The sequence below is a fragment of the Amblyomma americanum genome, chromosome 5 (assembly GCF_052857255.1).
Source record: "Amblyomma americanum isolate KBUSLIRL-KWMA chromosome 5, ASM5285725v1, whole genome shotgun sequence".
In the NCBI taxonomy this organism is placed as follows: Eukaryota; Metazoa; Arthropoda; class Arachnida; order Ixodida; family Ixodidae; genus Amblyomma; species Amblyomma americanum.
This window is the reverse complement of record NC_135501.1, coordinates 165045656-165062353: the sequence shown is the minus strand read 5'-3', so window position 1 is coordinate 165062353 and position 16698 is coordinate 165045656. Positions and strand designations below refer to the sequence as shown.

Below are 16698 nucleotides of genomic sequence, written 5' to 3'. Positions count from 1 at the left end.
GTTGAAGCCAGGCGCCGAGCTGATCGGTCCAGTGCAGGCTCGCCCACAGCCCGGCGCCCAGCGACAACTCGCCCAAGCGCGCCCGGGCTTGTCAGGGCCCAGCGCGAACCGCCGCCGCAAGGCGGTCTGACAAGTCACCCTTCAGGCGGAGCAGGTGATGCAACCGTCGGCCAGCCAAGCAAGCCCGCAGGTTGGAGTCACCCTTCAGGCGGAGCAGGTGATGCAACCGTCGGCCAGCCAAGCAAGCCCGCAGGTTGGAGAAAGAACAGGGAGCGAGACGGCAGCGTTCGGGTCTCCGTCGTTCGAGCGAGCCTTCCGTTATGCTGCCGGCCTCCGTGCCGAACCTTTGTACTCTCATATGTTATACCTTTTTATAAAAATAATTTTCGTGTGCTCCGCCGTCACCTTTCTACCCTAAACGACACGTCACGTGGTGGCAATGATGGAATGCACCAGGCGCGACAGTGGTGGCAGCGGTGGGATCGACCTGCGTAAGCTACCTCGGTGCGGTGACTGCGTTATGCTTATACCCCTCAATTTGCAAGGCTTCTCAGCACAGGTTATCGTAGTCTAGAGAAGGGCTGTGTGAAGGACTGGTAATATAGGTTTGTTTCGAGCTAGTAGGAGCGCTTTGAAACCATATCTTGTGTAGGAGTAAACAAAGACAGTGTTGGAAAGAACTGCTCGCGCATGTCAGCTAGGCTAGCAGCTGAACAACACAGGACTGCAGGTGTGCTATGTGAAAAGGCAAACGGCAAGAGGTTATTGTGAACGATGCAGAACCTTGAAGTGAAGGAACCTATCGAAACTTGTGAGAAGGTGGGCATTACTTTGGGCCCCGAAAAGATTCTTGAGGGGTCATGCGTGCGGAGGACGCAACGGCTGAGGAAGGTGAGGCCAGGGCTCAAAGGAGCATGTCGTGGCAGCCACACAAACTAGAAGCGTCTGTCGATGAGTACCGCAGTATGCCCTCCTGGCTCAATGTGCGCTCTCCTGCACTCACGCGTCTCGACACTTTGTGATGGCGGCGGAAAATGTCTGTATTAATGTGGTTTACGGGGACTTCGGTCTGGGAGTGCAGCCCTTAGTCAAGGGCCTCAACGGCCCCAGTGCCCGCTGCAGGCCGGGCGACCAGCTGGCTCTGATCAACCAGGCCGGGTGACCGGAGCTAGGGTACTCTCCAAGCCAACATCGGGGAATGGCCTGCCAGACCTATGCAGTGCGGTAAAGTCCCATGCTCGCTGCATAGCGGGAAATTGGCGCAGTAGCGCGGGTAGGGTAAAGGCGGTGGTAGCGCGCGAGGTTATGGTAATTAAGTGCCTGTGTGAGGTTGGCGAAGGGAAACGGACTCCTCGTGGCATTGGCGAGGGTGAGCCTGTGACCGTCAGCTTGTCTACGCTATGAAATGGGCGCCCGACGTCGTCACTACAACGCGGCTACCCACCGCCCCCTCCCCCCGGCCAGCGCATCTCACCTCCGCAGGCAGAGTAGTCAGCGAAGCAGCGGCACTCGCGCGACTTCCACGCCGATGCGAGGGCCAAGCGCCGTGTCCAGGCCGACCGCGGACTTCGGCGGGAGTGCGCAGCAGCTGGAGAGGAGAGCCGCGACTTGCAGCCAGCGTACGCTGTGGACCAACCGAAGGGCGCTACTGCAGGGGCCTGCTTCTTCTTCGTCTTCTTCAACATCGGATGGCGGCGACATGCCTCGCGCTACGCCATGCTCGAGGTCGCGGTATCCAATCTCGGGCCGCGGGACCCGACTTTCGCCGATGCGATCTCCGTGCGCGTGATCTTGTGTTCTGCGCATGCGCAACGGTGCAGTGCAGCAGCTTCCGGTTTCGCGTTCCGGCCCGTAAGTGGCGGATTGGGTCGCGGGGGAGGCGCCGTTGTTAGATGGCGGCGAAATGCGAAAACGATCGTGTGCTGCATGACGTCGGGCACGTTAACGGACACTGAGGACAAACTGAAACTGGACTGCGTTGGTGGACTACGACGTTCTAGTGGCAAATAGGCCATTTTCATTGAAAGCGGAGGTTTTATAATTCAGGAACAGTAAAAGCAAGTATCGCCATCATTGGCCATTTTCGAACGTGCATGTCTACCCATTGCAAAAGGGACTAACCCAGATGTCATCATCTTTGGAAGCAAACTACGGTGAACTTTGTTGGCCAAAATGTTGGCACTGTGGAGAAATTGCGGACCCCTATCACATCCTGTGGTCCAGGCAGGAAAACAGAGCCATGCCCCATCCCTTACCCTATCACTAATAAGGGCCGGAAAGGAATTGTAAACCGAGCCGTCGTAGCAGCTTCATCCAATGGAATCTTTAAATAGGGTAGGGACTGCAACCACGAGGTTCATTTCAATTTGATCAATAAACATTTTCAACAACAAAAAAACTCACAGGGCCCCTCTCATCGAGAAGACAGGCAACAAGAAAGAAGGTGACTGCATAGTCTTAAAAAAAAACGTCATTAAAGTTTGCTCTCTCTTTCTCTCATTCCTGAAGCTAGGCTATACTGTCCGACTTCCAAATGGTGCTCACAGAGTCCCTTTCGGCCTTGACGTCACAAGTTTTAATCGAGCGGCGGCTAAGGAACGTTCCATTTAGAGTGCTTTTTGAATCAAGCTTTTCCCAGCTAGTAATATATGCGTATTACTAGCGTAGGTTTGGTTTCACCTTATGAGGCATTGAAGGTCATTGTCGATGTGGTGCCCATTGTCTCGAATGAAATGATAAGATCAAAGTCAGGTACCTAATGGTCATATTCACATGGTCATGTGGTTATACTACCATAGCTTGGGCCATACCACCATGCAATTAAGTTCGGTTTGACCTTGTGAGGCATTGAAGGTCACTGGCAATGTGGTGCCCGCTGTCTCAAATCAAATGTCAAGGTCAGGTACCCAATGGTCATGTTCACATGATCATACTACCATAGCTTGGGCCAGGCCACCATGCAGCTAAGTTCGGTTCGACCTTGTGAGGCATCAAAGGTCATTGTCTCATCCAGGCGAAATTCTAGAGGCCCGTGTACTGTGCGATGTCAGTGCATGTTAAAGAACCCCAGGTGGTCGAAATTTTCGCAGCCCTTCACTACAGCGTCCTGCATAGCCTGAGTCGCTTTGGGATGTTAAACCCCCATAAACCATACATCTAAATCGGAAGTTGTGCCCCCAAGGAGTAGAGCTCTTTCTAAAAGAATTCACAGATCATCAATGCAATTCATTCGGCAGTGCATCTATTAGCATGCAGAACGTTGTGGCAGAAACTCGCAATTTCGGCACTCTGCACTTCCTTTCATTTTGGAAATCATGGTGATCCATCATGCGAGGCGCTGTCCCGGAGAAAAAAATAAGATTTCTTATCAGAAAACGAAAGGCGCAGTAATTGTCTCGCTTCTTGTTGAACACCTGGGCCACGATTTGAAGGCAGGGAGTAATGCGAGGGTGCAAGAAGAGAAGTGCCGTAGTGGAGGGCTCCAGAATAATTTCGATCACCTGGGGATCTTTGACGCACACTCACCAAGGAGATTATGTAAAACTTCCGGAGTGATGATTCACCCCAGCCTCAAGACTGCCCTCATCCTTACGTAGTTTGCATCACCCTCGAGTGCACCTTTCGATACCCGGCATTACGAAGGAAGCCAGTGTAGCATTGGCTGCTCTCAAACATGTCACGCTCGAACACCTGCATTCTATGCAGTCACCGCATGCATGTTTACACGGCCAGCCCAGTCAACTCCACCCATTCTGCAGGGCCTGTGGTCATCCCGGCAAAGTCTATCTTGATCAAGGTGAAAACAACCTACTACACACCCTCGACGGGTGCTGAACTAGCTGCCCTTCAGGCTGTAGTTGAGCTCATCAGCCAGAAAGCCGATAGGAATGGTGTTTTTTTAAAATTCCAAATCAGCCCTCCAAGGCCTGCAAGCTACACATAGACACGCTTTGCATGAACAACTCGTTTCAGAAATCCGCGGAGTTTGTCACGGTGCAACGACCAAAGGTCACAATATACTTTTTCAATGGCTGCCAGCTAAGACACTGTGGCATCACAGGTAAGTAACCTCCGTGCGGACGAAGCCACCAAATCTGCCCAAAACAATGGACTTCATGTGACTGTACCTATATCTGGGGTTGATGTAGCGGTCGCACGCCGGCAAGGAAGCTCGCACTTGCTGCTGAAACATGGGTGAGTTTTTCAGCCCTCGGCCCAATACAGTAGCTGTTGTTGTTGCCTTAGTGACATGGCACATACCCATGATGGGTGATAGGCCAGGGAGGAGAGCAGTACGGTAGACCCCGGGCTAGGTCTTCGGCTTCAACATACCGCGACGCCTAAGCAACATTGCTGTGGCTCGGTGTTGCTTCTACAAAGCGATTCTCCTTCCACAATGGCATGGCCGACAGCCTTGCCTCTGCCTTAAATGTGGATTTGAAGAGACAATCGAACATCTACTGTACACGTGAGTGCCTTGTTTGTACCGAAAGACATATGCTGTGCTGTGCTCTGGACCGCCTCGATCCTCGCCCTCTGAGGGAGGGTAAGATTTTTCGGACTGCGGCCACAGGAATCGACAGCCCTCAAAGACTACAAAGCACTGTTTAGCTGTCTGAGAGTGACATATTGTTGTGCGACAGATTGTAAATTGCTCCTCACCACTTCTCTTCCCCTTTTAAGTCCCGTCATCTCTCTCCCCCCGTACACCTTCTCTCTGAAGTGCCGATCCTCCATAGATGGCAACTAGAGCGGGTGAAGCCGCCAGAGACCATGTTGCAAAGGGCATAAAGCTTGTGGCTCTGGCCATTGCAAGCACATCGCGCGAGTTTCGCTAGTGCTTGCACGCATCTACATTTGAAAATATCGTAATTAGGTCACCCCGTAGTCAAAAACCTTTCGTGGGGGCCAAAATTATATGTCTCATTAGTCTTCGGGGGCATGAAGGTGCGCCGTTTAATCGCCTTTGATCTCTGCTGGCCTTGCGATTGCTATGCGCGCGCCATGATGTCATACTGCGGAAACCTTCAAAACAGAGCGCGCTTTTTTTTGCCAGCGAGGGTTGCAAGTTTGGGGGGTCAAATTATATGCGGCAGTAACTGTCAGGTGCAGGAAAGCAACAATAACAATATGAATGAGACTTTATTGGCGTTTCGCTCATTATACGGCATTCGAAGCAAGCGGACACCCTATCTACAGCGCAGAACGTTGCTCGTTTGATCTGGTATTTTTTCACTATACAGACAGGCGGTAATTACCCGCTACGATGATTCAGTGGCTTTCGTGTCTGGGTGTTTATGCCAAGGTCGCGGGATCGAATCCCAGCTGCGGCGACCGTACGAAGGAAAAAACCAAAACGCCTGTGTGCTGTGTGATGTCAGCGTACGTTAAAGAGCGCTAGGTGGGCTAGATTAATCCGGAGGCAACATGCGCATAGACCAGCGGAGTGGAGAAGAGAGTCTAAAAACGAATATGAGCAGAAAATTAAAAGGAGTGCTCTAGAATCATACAAATATGAAGTCACTCTCATCTTCTCTGCCTCAACGTAACACCACCAACCTAAGACCACTGCAAGACAAAGGCCTTTCCCATAACTCTCCAATTAACGCCATCCTGTGCCAGCTGCGGCCACCCTATCCCAGCAATTTTTTAATTTCTCTCCATTCCTTTGAAACAAGCAGATGCAAATTACACTGCCTTTCAAAGCTATATGACTGCACAGCATGCTTTACAATGGGAGTTAAAGCCTGAAGTGGCTTTAAATCTCTGCACAGTTTTCCTGCAATTTGAGACTTGAGTTATAAAAAAAATCCTCGTCGCAGGAAGTCTCCGGTAAAATTCACCTTATTCAGTGAACACTCAGCAGCTGGAGGTGCTACATGAAAATTTAACTCCCTCACTTAAGTGCCTCCCACTTCATCACTACTACTCACAACCAGTACTCAAAGAGCTGAGAGCCCATTTTTTTATTGTTAAGGTAACAAGAAAAATGAGAAGCAGAAATCTGGAATGGTTTCTACAACTAAACTAAAATATAGTATCCAATGTGCAATAATGATACATCATAGCTACTCACTTTTACTCCTCCAATTTGAACAAAAACAAAACCAAAAACAAAGGGTACTATTTACAACCTACTGAAACTTTTGTGCCCTAAAGTTGTGTCATCCATCAGAAAGTTAATCAAAATGTCCAGCCAGTTTGAATAATGGCAAGAAGGCTGCTGTACTGCTTGGGCTGCTCAACTTAGCACACACAACCTGTTTAATTAAAAAAAACTAAAAGCGATATCAGTTATAAGACGCCAGCCACAACTCGTCAGCTCCAGACCGAGCACTGCTTTGCAGGGTTCATCTCTGTGCCAGGACTGCACTGAAATGCGTCGATGAATTCTCGACTGTTGCTCAGAGCCAGGTTAGTCCTAGAACGACAAAAACACACACACAGAGTAAATGCATCTACAGATAATGTACAGAAGAGAGCTGAATTCAGCACAAAACTAGACGGCCACTTTGTATGCATTTCCTGGCCTGCAGCTGCTCGTAGCATGAGCACCACCGCCTTGTTGGTGGTTTTCATACTGTCTAGAAAGCATTTATGCGGTACTGCATTGAGCTAGTTGTAGTAGCAGTAGCTGAGGACTAATGGTTCATCAGCTACTTAATCCCTAATGTGCAAAGTACAAGCTAATGTGGGCTAATTGTGGTTATTAACATTAAGGTCTGTAATCATGAGTTTAAGACAATGGCCAAAGTTCAAGCACTTGCCTAAGAGGTAAGTAAAGCAACTGAAGGATACCAACGTTCTTAGGAAAATAAAGCATAGGAAAATAAAACAACCTTTATTTTCATCACCTTTTATTTTATTTTCAAGCGGCTCATCAAAGAGCAAAAATTTCAGCTTAAACAGGATGCATTCTTGCTAAACCTTACTAAAAGAAATGTCACATTTTACAGCACTAGCTGTTATGGTGAAAGTTCTCAGCCTAAACACAGTAGCAGCAGTAGTTGTGACCATCAGGTGTCTGTGCATTAGAGCGTGACCATTGAGCGGGAAACATCCCTCATGAGGGCACGATCATGTGACCACCTTGTGCCCATAGCTCGTGCCTCATGCTAACCATCCCAAAACGGGCACACAATTGTCACACACTTATGCATGGCAAATCCAACAACAGCAAACATACAAGGAAGGGCGGCTACTAGCACCAAGCAACCCGCACTGCCGCGGGTGTGATCAGCACTGCATTTATTTCATGGATGAGAAGGGCATGAGATCAAAATGCACCAATATGAAAAGTGCCTCTTGGTATTCATCACAGATACGTGCATCCATGTTCTCAAAAAAACCGTGCAATGATTTTGATGTTCATATTTTAATGCAACAAATTTGTAGAGGCAGTCTTTGTGAGTATTTGAGTCAAATTTAAAAGCTCTGTGTGGACCCTACAATTTACAAATGACTTCAAAAAATTGCTGCTTGCAACCAATTAAGGTGACACCTCACCTCGCATTCTTAGCAGCCCTTGACCCGCGATGTAGAGCGGGGAATTCGGACAAGCCTTCTCAATCATCATCATCATCAGCCTGACTACGCCCAGTGCAGGGCAAAGGCCTCTCCTTCTCATTGGGTGTGCCCAAACTGATGTGGGTGGGATGAGGCACAGTAAGGCACAGTTCAGACCTCTTAACTTTTCTTCTGTTGGGTCAACATGTATGACTTGCAAAGGGAGAGGAGAAGCTTCATTCTTAATCAGTACCTTTGGAGTTAATGAAGCTGGCTTAAAAACTTTTGCAATGAAGTGATGAGTGATGAAATACCAATCACTTGTGTGTTTTTCCTAACCTTAGCAAATATCTTTTCATGGTCCCTTTAAAAAGAGCCATGGGTGAGCTATGTCCAATTCTTAGTGTAGCAAGCTGGTCAAGCAGGTTTGTGCACAGGCAGTGAAGTATGAAATGTGAACAGGCACACACTGAGCATAGGAACACATGTCTTTCCCTGTCTGGAATTCATTTTTCTGGCTTTTAAATAGGGATGTGTGCGAACATCAAGTTTTTAGTTGCAAGGTGAATATGAATAATAAAAACTGGTTGCAAATTGGACTGAATGTTTACAAATAGCTTTGACTTTCGAATACGTATCAATAAAGGTAGCTTAAACTAAATACAAACGCTTTTCTACAAAAAAAAAAAACCTGTGAAAACTAACATGTATTGCCATGAAATTTTTTCACCCATCTCGGCATCACTTAACATAATAGTAATAAACTTGATCTTGTAGAATAAGTTTTTATAATTATTTGAATAACATAACTGCGTTCATTGAAGAAAGTCATGATCTGATGCCTCCATGACAAAGGAGCTTACTGAATGCTCTCATGAAGTACTGTAAGGTAGCCAGACACTCCTGAACTGAAGGAGTGACGTCAGTAGTCATTTACTGGAGGGGAAAAGCACAAAACACTGCTTGCAAAAAAATGAAAAGGTGGCTCTGAATGGACTGAAGAATGCAGACTGCAATGCAAGTGGGTCTCCATGATCCCTCGTGATGCCTGAATGCAAAACGCAGCGTTCATAAGTACACGTAGCCTGCTTAGCCATTACTTATCAGTTTCACTGGACTGCAAGTGTCGTGATGAGCCCAAAAGCAGTCTCGAACCAAAGGCAAGAAAATTAAGCCACATTAACCACGCCATTAGATGCATCAATAGCCGGACACATCTCAAGTCTGCGGTGAAGCTCCGCCCACATTCAGGACCGCCAAACAAAATTCTTCCGTGATAAAAGGTAGGCCTTTGTTAAACCTTTTCTTAGTAAAACAAGAAGCTAATCACAAGATATGTTAATATACTCAAGAATTTTGATGCCTCTGGTTTGTATGGTACAGTCAAACATTAAAAAGTTGATTTTATACACTGTTGTAAATGGTAACGGAGTAATACAGGGCATTGTGGACCGTGGCCAATATTACCAAATGCTGTTGTTGTTTTTTTTTAATAGTATCCTGCTATAGCAGAAGCATGGTTGGCCTGGTTCTGATAACAGATTGTCCATTACAACAGAAATAAATATTTTTATCGATGGAAAGCGGTCACAGCGAAACAACTGCGGCAGTGCACGCAGGTCGCAAGTTCGCCTGCTCCGCTATCCTTCACAAGCCACGCCACCGTGCACGTCGAGTCTTTTATCGTTGTGATCGAAAACACACCAATTTTTAAACCTTATTATCTGGAGGATCCCTGGCACCTGTTCACTCTTGTTGACTGCATCATGTTCATGACACGACGCGGTGACGTGACACATGGTGCAGCACTTCCACTTCCTGACCCGCAAGCATGCATCAGCAACTCTTGATGGCCATCAGGGCGCTGGTTTTATGCAAGGCCTATAGCATTACCACCCGAGGAAAGAGGAAGTTAGCTGATGTTACAAGTGCGAGATGCCTCCGTTTGGAAATGCCGCAATGTTTGGCCACGAGTCATCGTCACCATCATCATCAGCAGCCTGACTTCGCCCACTGCAAGGCAAAGGCCTCTCCCATGTCTCTCCAATTAACCCTGTCCTTTGCCAGCCGCGGCCACAAACTTCTTAATCTCATTCGCCCACCTAACTTTCTGCCGCCCCCTGCTACACTTGCCTTCTCTTGGAATCCACTCCGTTACCCTCAAGGACCAGCGGTTATCTTGCCTTCACATTACATGCCCTGCCCAAGCCCATTTCTTCCTCTTGATTTCGACTAGGATGTCATTGACCCGCGTTTGTTCCCTCACCCACTCTGCCCGCTTCCGGTCTCTTAACGTTACACCTATCATTTTTCTTTCCATAGCTCACTGCGTTGTCCTTAAATTAAGCTTAACCCTTTTCGTTAGCCTCCAAGTTTCTGCCCCGTAGATGAGTAACGGTAAGATACAGCTGTTGCATACTTTTCTCTTGAGGGATATTAGTAAGCTGCCATTCATGATCTGAGAGAACCTGACATATGCACTCCACCCCATTCTTATTCTAGTTATTTCCCTCTCATGATCCCGATCAGCTCCCACCGCCTGCCCTAAGTAGACGTATTTACTACGGGTATAGATAACCAAAAATTCTCGTAATTTTTTAATATTTAGAAGGTTCAAATACTTCGAAAACTAACAGTGCGATGCAAATTTAATCAAAGAGCAAGTGCTCTCCGCTATCTATTTGAAAAGTCAAATATTCATGCACCTTCCACAGTCAAAAGTTGAACCCAGATATAACGAACATGGTTATTGCGAATTATTGGCTATATCGAACTCTTCGTAAATATTTTTGACAAACGCATCATGCAATTTCTACTTTATATATCGAAAGCAGTTGGCCATGAAACGGATATATCGAACTCCCCAGCGCCAAGCTGTGCCAGCTCGGATGCAGGCGTCAGGCTTCGCCGCACCGCATAAGTGACTGGTGGTGATGCGGCAAGCGTTCGCACCAAGGTTTTCACTTTTATGTGTGGGTTGCAGTCTTGCAGTTAGCACGCGCTCACGCCTCCGGCATCTTTCGATAGGCAGCAGCGCAGGTGGTTGCAAGCTTGCAGTAACTATCCTGCGTTCATCTCGGCTGTCGCGGAAGTGGTGAAAACAGCGATAGCTTTCGCTCCGACGTACCGCTTTGCACGCTACACTGCTGTGATGCGGGGGAGCCACCGTAGCCGGCGCTCAACCTGCGGTTGCGGTGCTGTGCGAAAAAGCCAACTTAACCTGCGCTTGGTTTTTTGCGGTCTTCGGAATATCCGCGAGCGCCTTCGATACACCGCCAAAACCTGGGAAAACGTCTCTCCGTTTCTCTATTAAAGGTCGCCAGATTTTGTCTCCAACAACTAAACTGCGCCGCTGTTGCGCGCGTTTGACGAAATTTTATATTACGAATTTCGGCTATAGCAAACTTTTTTGCGATTCTTACTTTTTCGCTATAAAGAGGTTTTACTGTACGTTTAAACCTTACTGTCTGCAGAATCCAGCTTGTTGCGTGGCATAGGCTGAGCAGATGTAGTCAACTCAAAGCGATTACTGCAACATGTTGATACTGTATGTTTAGCCCCAACCCCGAAGGATTAAGCATCCGAGATTAAAGCCATACCTGTCAATAATCAGTGTTTTTTGCACCAGCAGACTGTTGCAATAACTCACCTGTATCTTCCTTTGCTCTTGTATGAGCAACGAATATCTTCGAGGCTTTTTTCAACAGAAGGGGCCTCACAGTGACTCTACAACAAAGATGAGAGAGGAGAAAATGTTGGTTGACGTTGCGGATTCATCACTACTGTGTTGAAAGCCCGCTTTTGGAACAGGAACAGGCACTGTTGAGAATGCTTCGTTTCAGAGTTCAGTGCTTCAACAACCGCATCATGAGGATTCATTTCTTCAAAGACCACCCCTCCCCTCACTCCCCTCTTCCTAACTGCTGACTGAAAGAACACGGTAACATGCTTGCAAAATGTTGTTCTTTGGTGGCCCTGAGTCCCACTTCAGCCATATTTCAAGGAGTACAGCTGTGAAAAAACTTCAACACACCTCAGAGCATTTTGTCAGCACTGAACATTCGTAGAGTACTACTTTGCCTGTGAAGTGCTATAATGTGCAGGTTGTGGTTATGAAAACTTTCAAGTACATGCTAAAAGTCAGAGCAATAATGCCAAATGGTCTTGTAAACAGCACTGACAGAAACAGTACAGTGGTCAGCACCTGCTAAAAGTACTGCCATGCTGCAACTAGAATTCATAAATAAGTGCCCATGCCATCAGAGAACTGCTGATGACCTGCCTTCTGCACAACATAGTATATTGGGAAATTCGCAAATCCTTTTCTTTCTTGCATGAGCATGCTGGCTGATGAAAACATGAATGTCACATTCAAAAGTTCAACATAATCTGTTGACATGCTCTAGTTTTGACTAACAATATACAGAACCACTTTTCCATCAACTTCAGTCATGGTATAAACACAGCAAATCTCAGAAATAACACCAATGTTTTAAATTAGACAAAAAGGAGCAGTGAAATGGAGTCACCCTTTGACATAATCCAGAAAGAAATAAGCCGACAGAGTAATATTATATGCTTCTATACAATTCAAGTTGAACGTTGCAGTGAGAAGGGCAGTGCTGGTGAGAATTAATATGCGATGAAAGACCACAATAGATGCCAATTTCTGGATTAATTTTTTTTTCCCATTTTGTGCTCTGTTCATTCGAAAACAGGGAAATGGGCCCTACATTTTTAATAATCTTTGACAACCTGGTTATGCACAAAGAACAGAGGTACTAATAGCTGGCTCATGAGCATCACAGAATTGTGCGAGTGAAGCTGCCTCATCAGCCTTGAACCATGCATCCTTGCAGACTAATTCCTTTTTGTTTCCAGGCATTACTACAGCAGTACTTACTGCCTCTGAAAATTTCTGATACGCCTGATGGCCCACGGACACCACCCACAACTGATCACCACAAACTCATGTACCACATTGCAACAAGTGGCCATGTGTTTGTGGTTCTTTCCCAAGGGAAGAATTAGAGCAAAAGGCAGGCTGAGATCAATCCTATAGACCTTTTCATGACCCTCGGGATAACCGTTTTTCTGGGCTGGGGGGAAAACGTGGGGAGTTAATCCTCAACTCTTTCGTGTACTATGAGCATAACCCTGTGCCAAATAAGCCGGCGCCCATCGACCTCTTATTGATAACATCTATACTTGCAGACAATTTTTCCTGGAAATGAAGGAAAGGCTACATGAGCAGACCACTCTTAACTGTGCCATTCTTTTGGAGCATGAAGGCTTGCCTGCCCAACAGACGCATTGCTCTCACTGCAGCATCTTCCTTCCGTTGCTGGGGCAGCTGGCGCCACGTATCGAAAATTCTTGTAACTAGATGTGCCTAGCAAATTTGTTGTAATCAAGAAAACTTGTTTTTTTTCCTTGACTTTCGGCATTGAAAGTTCGCAAATTGTGTTAGAAGTGTGCCTTAACGAATTATACTATGTTTTAAGAGAAAGCCAATTAACTGCAAGCAGGGACTAATTTCTGCTGCATAGAAAGAGAAGGCATGTTTCGGATCCATAGCTTCTGCACCATTGCCAGACAAAGTTGTTGCAGAGTACAGGAACATGTCCACTCCAAGTGGCAGTGAAAGTTCACTGACCCTAGCAAGGTAGATGAAGAAGAGCTGCTTGGAGGTCAGGTGCTCCACCCCAGGCAGCCGGTAGTCTCGGTTGAGGTACCGGTTTGTAAACAGCTGGTCATCGTACACCTTGGCGGAGATGCGCACAGCTACGTTGTCCTCAATATCACTCAGGCCTTGCAGGTTGAGGCCCCTGCTCGCATCTTGCAGATTAATCCCTCTGTGTTGATACACCTGCACCCACAAGAAAAAGAAAAGGTAGAAAGCTGTTCGCGAGGTAGAGTCCAAATCTAACTACTCTATGGGCAAGAAACATCCCTGAACGTCAAGTTCATTCAGCGGTAATGCAACACATTCAAGCTGAATTTGCTGTTTGATTCTTCAAGGTACCGCAGCGGTGGACAAGTGGTTGAGCATCCGCTTCGCATGCAGGAGGTGCGGGGTTCGATCCCCAGTGCCGCCTGGTACCCACCGGTGATACAATGGGTACAAGCTTTCCCCTGGTCTGGTGCTCGGCCAATTTAGGGTGAAATGCTTGGGAAATGGGTCTTTGACCCCACCTTGAGAAGTCGAAAATACCTTGTGTCATGGCGCTCTTTGGCCATAGGTGCCCTTGCGCCATAAAAACCCATAATCATCATCATCTTCAAGGTGAACACAGATACGACTTTCCCTCCTAAATTTTATCATGATTATGTGTTGCGATATGCGTGACTCTACAAAGGAGTTAAAAAAAAGGAATGCATCTTGACCTCACTCGACTGCCTGATGAAGGAATCCTATTTACAGGGACATAACGACCTGTGCTACAGACAACTCTTGATTAGAGTTAACGGCCCAGCCACAATGATGAAAGATTATTAGGAAGCGAGTGACTGTTTAATAAAGCCAGAAAAATTCCAAAAATTGTAACAAGATATCTGTCTTTAGCAGTAAGATGAAAATAAAAGCGTGATGTAGGTGGCAAGTGCAACCAGCAAAATTCTAGCCAAAAGCTGGGTACATGACTACAACACTCAGAGTTTTATACACATGCAACACAACACGTACTAGGCCTGGTCTTCCACTGTTATATACTATAGCACCAATATTTTTCATTCTATAGTGTGTGTGTTGTTTTATGGTTTTGTTTTTGTTGGGCTTATTGGTGCACAAAGAACTCACGCCGTCATACATCAAACATACCATTCTGCAATTGCTTTTTCTGCTGGAGAATGTTTTTGAGCACTGCAGCATTACTAATGTAGCTTAGAAGTCCCTTTCATCTTCTCCAGTATAATACATAAATTTATAAGATTGCCAATTTTGTTACAGGGTCATGCTACTGCACATATTCATTATTACATCGTAATGCAAATATTATTGTGCTTTCTTACTTTAGCAGGTGCATTAATGAATTGATTACTGTAGCTCAACACTGTTTTCTGCATTATGTTTGCATTCACCTGCCACTTGGCACACCAACTCTATTGCACTTTTGTTCACCATCCGAGGTCAGAAAAAAAAATCACCGGGATAAAACAACATCAAAACTAAACTAAACTGAGTTACACTCACCATCTCATTGCGTCTCTCTTCCAGACACGCCATGCTCTCCTGGAAGGCAGCCTGTGTTGCCTCCGTCCACCAGAGACCCTCTGGCTTGTACATATTGGCTGCGTCAAGCACGCAGTGAAAGCTGAGGTGTGTGCTGGAGCTAATTATGTTGGTAATACAATAACAAGTAACAATCACAGAGAAAAAAAAACCTGGCTGTCTTAGATGAGAGGAAAAGCAAGAAAACATTTTACTACATTGATGCCTTGTAAAGAATTTCGTTGAGATATCCTGAACAGTCATGCCAGAGAAAAAATTGGCAGTGGCATAGCTCGGCTATGCCAGGATATATACGTAGCGAGAGGTATGTTTCCCTGGCTGAGCTTGTTGTGGTCACTGTATTGTTAGCAATGAAAGGCATTAGGCTCCATCTCGGCGGTTATGCGCCGTCTTTTACGCTCTGCAGTCTGGCATCTCCGTTTGGCAAGCCGTTCCTCTCTCTGTTCGGGCGTCTCCGCTGCTCTCTTCGCCTTCTGCCGCTCATTCTTTGTTTGTTGAGTCGCCAACTGCCAGGCGACAACCTCAGGATCAGGAGAGTTCATTTTCTCGTCTTTACGGCTGTTTAGCAGTGGCTGCACTCTCCTTCTCTGCATCCATGTCAAACGTTGTGATACAGCCACCCATTACATCTTCGCCTTTTATAAGCAATGCTGCGTATGCGATGAGCAGTTCGGGTGATAGAGCGATTTGCGGCGTACGGCGAGGCGGCAAGGAAGCGTGCGGCACGCTTCGTTCCGACAGTGGAGCGGGCGCGCGGCCGCGGCAACGGCGATGCGCACGCCGCACCAGCTGCTCCTCTCTAATTGCCATGGTAACGGCTCATGCGCACAACTGGCCTCTCCCAGCCACTGCGAAATGCTCGACTGCTAGCCCAGTGTAGCTCTCTCTAAAAAAGGAAAAGACCTAGGCAGTTCTAAAACTGGTAGGTTTTGAAATGGCACCCTGTGTTCCATGTTTCATCCCAACAATGTACTTTTGCCACTTTGTTGCACGTTTAAGATTTAATCCCAATGAGTTTTCGCATGATTAAACATTCCAGATTGACACATCAATAACACTCACTCACTCACTCTTGAGAAATTTTTTCACACTAACCTCTTCTCCTTCGTTTAAGTAGTTAAGACAAGTTTAGAAAATTATGTTCTCTTCTTTCTCATTATAGCTGTACCAACCCCTAAAAAAAAACCACTAGGCCTTGACAGTATAGTATACTGAGATAAATAAGTACACAAATCAATCCCTCCCCCTCTCTCACCACCATGAAAAAAGACACTGTTAACCTCCTATCTTCATTCAGCAATTGAAGTAGCCCAACTAGGTGTTACCAACAACTGTTCTGTGTACACAAAAAGGAACCCAACAACTATGGCAGACAGCAGTCATCCTAAAAACAAGCGTACGCTTCACAGGGCAGAAATTCTGAAGAAATGAATCATGGCACACAGCACCACAGGCTGCCGACTTACTGTTCTCCAAGATGGCCCTGAAAAAGCAGCCGATGAGGCGTGGGCCGGCGCGTGGGACATGGAACATCCTGTACAACCACATTCACATTCAATTCATTTCTATTTCTCAGAAGGTTTTGGTCAGCTACATGGCCTTAAAGTCATAATTATAAAGGTTGATGGGACGCACATATATAGAGCTCAGACTGTAATGTAACTAAATTATAGTGCGGGACTGCATAACGCACAGAATTCTGTGACCACCATTTCCAATTCCCGTAGAACTAGAAGTACTTGCGTGCCTCTTAAAATCCAAGCCACGTGCAACAACAGACCACCTATAGTGCAGTATCTGGAAGGCTGTGTTGCCCACGTATCAGCTCTAGCGGCAATTCGTTAATATTGGAAAAAACAAAGGAAGGAGCTATTAATTGAGCACCACAGCTCAAGGCTGAAAGCAGCAGATAAAAAAAACTCCCAAAGCAGGAATTCTTGCAGTTTGCTCGATCTCCTGTG

General features: G+C 46.5%; 1 protein-coding gene across 1 annotated transcript in view; it reads right to left on the bottom strand.

Annotated features, from left to right (window-relative positions):
• Positions 1-6176: 6176 nt before the first annotated feature.
• LOC144132941 (uncharacterized) overlaps positions 6177-16698 on the bottom strand; it is a 42858-nt gene continuing 32336 nt past the window's right edge. The window contains exons 20-24 of the mRNA XM_077665688.1: positions 16204-16271; positions 14699-14796; positions 13163-13375; positions 11156-11232; positions 6177-6421 (exon numbers count right to left, since the gene is read on the bottom strand). Coding sequence (XP_077521814.1) covers positions 6319-6421; positions 11156-11232; positions 13163-13375; positions 14699-14796; positions 16204-16271 — 559 coding nt within the window. The 3' untranslated portion in view covers positions 6177-6318. The remainder of the gene's footprint in view (positions 6422-11155; positions 11233-13162; positions 13376-14698; positions 14797-16203; positions 16272-16698) is intronic.